At 35.6% G+C, this 7,400-nt stretch overlaps 1 protein-coding gene across 1 annotated transcript; it reads right to left on the bottom strand.

Moving 5' to 3' along the window:
- Positions 1-1,905: 1,905 nt before the first annotated feature.
- LOC122654855 (F-box/FBD/LRR-repeat protein At1g13570-like) lies at positions 1,906-5,648 on the bottom strand (the record flags this gene model as incomplete). Its single annotated transcript, XM_043849123.1, has 3 exons — positions 5,586-5,648; positions 5,381-5,464; positions 1,906-2,880 (listed from the first exon to the last, which is right to left on the bottom strand). Coding segments are annotated over exons 1-3 (1,122 nt in total), but the record flags the coding sequence as incomplete, so codon positions are not given.
- Positions 5,649-7,400: the final 1,752 nt, after the last annotated feature.

The raw sequence follows: 7,400 nt of genomic DNA, 5'->3' as shown, positions 1-7,400 counted from the left end.
TATTCCTTTAAAACTTAAAGGAAAATTGATACTGTCATATGACTTGGCTATGAATTATGATGTATGGTGTGGAATGTTGAACACTTAAGAAACATTAAATAGATAAAGTAAGTGTATGCTGTGTAACAGAAATGAGGATGTTGAGATCGATGTATTGCAAAACTAGGAAGCATAAAGTAAGAAATAACCATATTAGAGTTGATTTGAGAGTAGCTCCGATACAAGATAACCTACAAGAAAGTTATTTGAGGTGGCATGGCCATATGCAACGGATGTTTTTGAATGCGCCAGTACAAAGCAGTAATTTGATTTAGATTAAAGGAATTAAGAAAGCCTGCAGGCCTAAATTAACTATAAGAGAAGTGAGGAAAGACATGCATAGCTTAGTACTTGTATCATATATAACTTCGAATGGTGATTGGAGATAAAGGAACCATGTAGCGGACCCCATTTAATTGGGATAAGGCTATGTTTTTGTTGTTGAGTGTGGGGGAGGGTTCATCACATTACCAATGTGTGTTGGGGGGGGGGGAATTTGCACGCCAAATGGGTCCCACATATTCAACGCAGATGAAAATTGCACTCTGGTGTTGTTTGCAAGTTTTTCAAAATACCAAATAATGGAATCCTCAGATTTTTTAGGACTTGAAAAGGGTTTTCAAAGAACATGTGCGTGTATGGGAGAGAAAGCATGGTTTGAGGGATCGTATAAGGGTGATACATAACGGTTTTGCAAGTGATCGATCCCAATATCATGCCGATGTACGGATTAGGAGTAAATTGATCAAAAACCCATTTTTAAAGGAGAATCAAAGGCAAATTTATCCAATACGGCCGATTTGTACCTTATCTATGTCGTATCAGTTTTACTGGTCGTCGATGCACTAAAACAATGGGAGATAGAGACCTGAAAAGCTGAAACCCTTTTGGTCAATGCTGTAAGAAGCAATTTTTTCCCATTTCACTTTCGTTTGCTCCTGAAGCCTTTAAAGTCTAAAACGTCGGTGCTCAGTAGTATGGATAGTTAAGAAATTCATGGTTATAAAGTTCAATATTAAATACTCATCAACAGATAACCATTCAGTCAAATGTGCTGAAATGTTTAAAGAGAAAATAGAATTTTCAATCAATAATTACCATTCCAAGAATCTTTAACTAATTCTCCTCCAAGTCAAAACATGTGCACCTATTTGAGTTAATTTTGAAGTTGGATTTTTTACAATACTTGCTAACTTGTATGGTTACAAGAAAGATGATTAATAAGATTTATAGAATTGTTAGCTGAACATTTGCAAGCTGAGATTCTTGAAGAAGCAACTTATATATTCGTTTACTTTCTCTGGTAGATACCAAGCATTTGTGATCATGGGTCTTCCATTTGCCATCTCCAAGATAAAATCTAGGATGAGTGTCGATCAACAAAGACTCAAGTGCAATAGCATTCTTAAGAATGTAAGATACTATGTCAATCTGTTCTTTGTAACCAGCAAATCCATTTACCTCAACAAACTTTAGGTTGATATGAGGAAAATTAGAAGGCCTAATAATTTCTCGTGTTTCAGATTCATCTTTTAAGTGAGATAGCTGCACGGGAAAAAAAATGTTTTGTGCAATTAGATCTTTAGAATAAAAGGATTAATGCACTCAACTTTGATTTATTTAAGATTAAGACTTACATGGAGTTGGAGTTTTTTCAAGAAAGGTGAAACCTTCATAAGGGTAGTAATCCAGAGGAAGAAATCTTTTTCTGGTGCTGCAGCAACCAATACTAATTGAGTGAGCTTACTATAAGTTGGTAAGCTTTCTAATGGAAACAGTGGCTGCACACCAAGAGAAAAAAATAAAGAAGTATGAGACGAAAAATGTACTAACAATATGCATAATAATATATACAAAGAAAAAACATAAGAAAAGTGTCATTAAATTATTTACCTCAAAATAAAGCCAGGTATTGTAAATGACTAGAGTCTCAAGTTGAGGGAGATAGGTTGGAAGTTTTGTTACGGCATAGGTAGCTCCATCCATGGTATAGAAGTTGCCCCCAATATGAAGCATTACATTTACTAGTAGTGGAGCATTCTCAAAACAAAAATTTACCATGTACCCTGTGAACTCAAATGTGACAAGACTTGAAGCACATAACTTGATTTCAACCAACTGAGAAAGGTCATTTACGCCAAGATACTTGAGTCTCAGGGATGGACTGGAGATCCTTAGATACACTATACGGTTGCATTTTGCCAACTTCAGCCATTCAAGGTGAGAACAATGACACAATAGATCCTCCACATCTTTGTCAGTTATAAATACATATTCTAGTGAGAGGGTGGTAACTGAATCAAAACCTTCAAAACCAGGGTAAGGTCTCAAGATGTCGAAGGTGCAACAACTCAAATATAAGTGATTCAAGGATGATATTTTTCCACAAGCAAGAAGATCAGAGGGAAATTTGTAAAGCCTAGAATCTAGTTTGGAACTACTTTTGTTGTAGAAGTCAAGATGGAGTTCTTTGACCCCTGATATTATTGCAAATTTGATCCATCTGTAAAGACAACTGACATACTTGCTATCCCAGTGAGAACAAATCCTAAACCTTTGAACCTTAAAATCCTGAAGAAGCTCCAAGGTTTGATCAACCACTCCTATGAATTTGGATGTTCTTTCTTGACAAGCTTGATGTGTTGTTGGGGGGTTCCGGCTCCCAAGCATGTTGTCAGCAGCAAAATCAAGATTGGAAACTGATGTTCTCCAAAGATACTTCCACCTTCTTGATAAAGTGCTAGTTCGCACTGCTTCTCTCAAAGTCAACAATGATATAATGTAGCTCAAGACCTCGTCCGGTAGATTGCTTATGTGATCCTCCCTAATTAGCTCGATCTCCTAAATTTTCAATTTTCCAACAACATAATTATCTCTACAAATCTCATATTCTTAATATAAGTATGTCAAGCTAAATAAGATGTAAAAAATATACTTATCCAAAAAAAAAAGATTTAAAAAATAATATAAATTTAAATTATTAAAGTTCAATTCCTGGCAAGGCTTAAATATTGTATGGAATGATGGACTATTCATATGTTAATTAGTTGGAATAACCTGGAAAATTCATGAAATAGATGCAAAACTCAGAGAAAATATTCACAAATTCTTATAAATTAATGCAACATACAAGATTCATCAGCTTACCCTTCCCCTAAGTGCATGCATAAAATCATTTGTGAAAGTAAGCAAACTTATAAATAAATCAGCTTACTTCCTCCCGGAAATCTGATAAGCTGATAATTTTACATAAAAAAAAAAAAAAAAAAAACTTAATTTTTAAAAAACAGCTTTGACTATAATTAAAATAAAATCAAAATGTTGATCAAAAACTTAATTGGGCAAGAGATAGTTGTCTGGTCGTGCAGCCCCTGCATCAAGATGAGGGCAATGAAAGTGCACAGGGGCATCGACATGGATGGTTTTTTTTATTTATAATAGGCAGAGTGGTAAATTCACAATTACTCCTGTGTGAGCTCAGAAACTAGAAGACCAAGCAGCATTCTTTTCCCCTTCTTAATTTTTGTACATATAATTTTTTTTGTGTGAATCAAAAATATTTTAAAAACAAAGAGCAAAGTATAAACATAAAGCCAAAGAAAGGCAAGCCTTAAAGGGATCTTAAACAAAATATCAAAACATAAAACCAAAGGATGATGCATAAAAAACCAAGGTGTGGTGAAACAACTAAACAAATGATGACAGAACAGTTGAACAGGTTGTGTAGATGGTATTTTGAAAAAGTAAAAGCAAAACCTTAAAAAGAAGAAGCATAAATATTCATCCTAGGGATAACCCAGGGCGTGCAATACCCTAATTAGTTTATAATTGGTTTTCTTAGGGAACCATGGTTTGATCCCTGAACCGTAGTTATACCTATAAGATCACCCAATTCATCCTTACTCCATGCATAACGGCATCCAGGCAAACTCATATTTCTTAGATCCTAGGCCAGAATTAAGTAGTAGCAGATGATTCATAGCAATTCTAGGAGTTGAATCAAGGGAAGTTACACCTTAGCTCTACTTTTTATTTTTGTCGACATAAACTACAGAATTAGTTAACAAAATAAATTCCTTCAAATTAAGTTATTATATTTGATCACAAAAATTAAAACATACTTTGATTTGTTCACCAATTTTTAACCATGTGGCGGGTTGATGTGGTAATTCTAACAATTGTATAGTTATCATTAAAATTGGATTGATCACATATCAAATTTAAAAACCTATTTCTATCAAATAACCTCTTTTGTATTGACATGAATATTTGTAATTTTCAATAATTCTTGTATGTCTATGCACCCTTATGTAGTTCTTAGATTTTTCAAAGCTTTATTTTGACACTTAGCGAACTCTGTTGGATCCGGCTCTTCTCTAGGGAGTTCAGTGCCTAGGGCACGCCCAGGGGGCATCCAAAGGTTGGATTGTGCTACATACATCTCGACGTACGTCTAGGATGTGTGCGGCACAGCCCAAAGGCTAGATGTCCCCTGGGCGTACTGGGCTCCTTGGAGAGGAGCTCAATCCAACTCTATTTAGACTAAAACTTGACACATGCTGGGATTTTAGTTTTGCCTATCTGCAAAATTTTGGTCTCATCCAATCTACCATGTGGCAAAAACTTAGACCATCTGAATAAACTTTTCAGGATTGCCCATCTTGGATAACTTAGCCCGGCCTAATCCTATCAAGTTGCAGTTCAGCAACATATTAGGCCCATACGTGGGTCCGGATCCAACAGAGTTCGCTATAAAACCCAATAGATTTTAACACAACATATGAATTAAGTTATTATATTTTGAATTCTCAAAAACATAAACGATGATGAGAGAAATGGATTACCTTAGTGATAATTGAATTCTGATGAGAGACAGATATGTTTTTACAACAAATAGAATTACCCATTAACCCGTCAACAAGATGACGATTGAATTCAACTGTTTCAACGTAAAGAACCCCTCGATCTGCAAAAACACTAACAAAAAAACAAGGTTTTTATCTTATTTTATGTTTAATCTAATAGTCCCAAATAGATTAATTAATGAATCTACAAAAGGGTGATGAACTAGAGGCACCAACCGTTGGATTGGAATCCAAGAACAGCACAACAGCTAAACCGCCAGCGTTGTCATGATCCTTATGAGGTTATCCCCGTAGTGTATAAGGGCCCAAAACAAAATCTTTCTTTACTCGTAGGTTTCCTCTAGTCTAGCCGATGATACCTCCTGAACTCTTAACTCATTAAACCCTAAAAGACAAAACAAAGAAAAAAAAAAAAAAAAAAAAAACTCTAAAAGTAAAACAATAATATATGAGAAGAAGAAGAAGAAAGAAGGAACCTGAAGCCGCTTCTTCTCTTCCAGAGCAAATTCCCAAGCCAATGCTGTTGAACCTAATTGGAGAACACGAGAACAGGGTCTCTCCTGGTTATGGATGCATAATCATTGACCATTGTTCCAAAATTGATAAGTTTAGAAACAATCGAGAGAAACCGAGGTGACCTCTAAGAATATGGCAATATATGTGTAAATGTTAAAAACTTACCAAAAGAGAAAAGACGTGGAGTGTGGGTGTACTGGACAGGTCAACTTGAGTTTCACTTTTCATTACCCATTGAGAGACTATAACGTTTTTTCCTCTCTCTCTCTCTCTTTCTCAATCAGTTTACAATTTACTCGGTTTCCATGGGTAGTCACCGCTTCAAATCTGAAGAACCCTAAAAAGGTAAGTTGCAAACAGAAAGGATTCTTCCTCACAATTCATGTCTCTATTTGGCATAGTCAAATAGTCAATAATCAAAGTCTTCTTAATAGTTAGTTAGTTATAGATAAGTATCGGAGTAGACTGGGATTCTTTTTTTTCGGGTAAGTAGACTGTGATTCTTTATTACTTATATATCTCTTTTTTTTAATTAATCAAATTTATTTCTACGTTATTTTTTCTTTCTTGGGTCTCCTTCGCTAGCACCTAGTCATGGGATTGTATCGCCCGTAACGATTTGATAGTTGTCAATCCTGATATCATATCGATGACATGTTAAGAATACGAAATAAAAGAGTAAAAAATCCTATTTTTTAAGAGAAACCAAGGGCAAATTTTTTTAGATGCAATAGATCTATACTGAAACCGTAGTGGTATCATATCGGTTTTACAAATCATTGATATCATACATTAAAACCATACACTTAAGTGGACTTGGCTCCTGTGCAGCATCTTGTCCTGGCTGCACGTGCAACACCAGACATAACGAGGCATGAAGAGATCGCCTTACCCTTGCCCAAATGTCTTATCCGAGTAAAGATGAGACGGTCTTTTCATGCTTCACTGTATCAAGTACTGCACGTACAAGCTGGGCAGGATGCTGCGCAGGATCCTTTTGATGCACCTAACAGTTCCTTCAAATATTGAGAATAAAGTTTAAGGTTGGTGACTGGAGAGTGGACACAACTTTGTGGCCCTGGCTACTTGATTTGACAATAAACGGTGCATGCTAATCTGTTAATGAGGGTCCACACTTTACCATACCGGTCAAAGTTAATTAGCCAATATTAAAGTCAACCACTTTATAGGGAATTGCCCTTTTGGCTCCAAAATAAATTGGTTTTAGTTTCCGATGTTGAAAGTCTCATCTGTTTGTGAGTCCACACTAGTAAACTACACAAGGAGAGAAAAGGCAAATTGGGAATTTTATTGTTTTTTTCACTTTTAACTTTGGACCGACTTCCCCCTGACCTACGATCCCATTCTCCGAGGGGAGAAGATGGAAATAGGTATTGAAAGCATATTTTGAAATATATAAAAACTCGAGGAGAGGTTTGTAAACTGTAAGATGGTGAGTGCATCGCCCTCTATAGATGGAGGAAAACTTTATTTTTTAATTCTTGGAAAGAGTTTTCTTTTACACTGTTTAAAGGGAAAGAACAGTAACAATGATTGTCAAAATCTACCTCCTATTTACTAATGGTTGAAATTGTCTTGCAATTGATGCGGGATACCCTTTAAAGATCATTCAAAGGCAACAGTAATGGAGTGGCTGAAAGAAAATTCGGTCCTTTTCTTTTGTTTTTTTTTTTCTTTTACCTTTTAAGGAAAGTTGCGTTAAGGAAAAGACATCCAAATTCGGTTCCTCTATTTTTGAATGATCGAATTTACCTTGCAACTATTGCACAATTTTTCAAGATCATTCAAAGCAAGAATTGAAGGGGTCTAAAGTTATAATAAAATCCTAGGAAAAATATCTCTGTCCGAGAATGTGGCCTATACCAGCACTCCCATGAGTTTATCTCTCTCCTCCCCATGTGAAAAGAAACATCTGCCCCTTTGTTTTAAGGAAGAGAGAGAAAGATACATGGAAGTATT

This window comes from Telopea speciosissima, chromosome 3, assembly GCF_018873765.1.
Source record: "Telopea speciosissima isolate NSW1024214 ecotype Mountain lineage chromosome 3, Tspe_v1, whole genome shotgun sequence".
In the NCBI taxonomy this organism is placed as follows: domain Eukaryota; kingdom Viridiplantae; phylum Streptophyta; class Magnoliopsida; order Proteales; family Proteaceae; genus Telopea; species Telopea speciosissima.
This window is presented reverse-complemented; position numbering and strand designations above follow the sequence as displayed.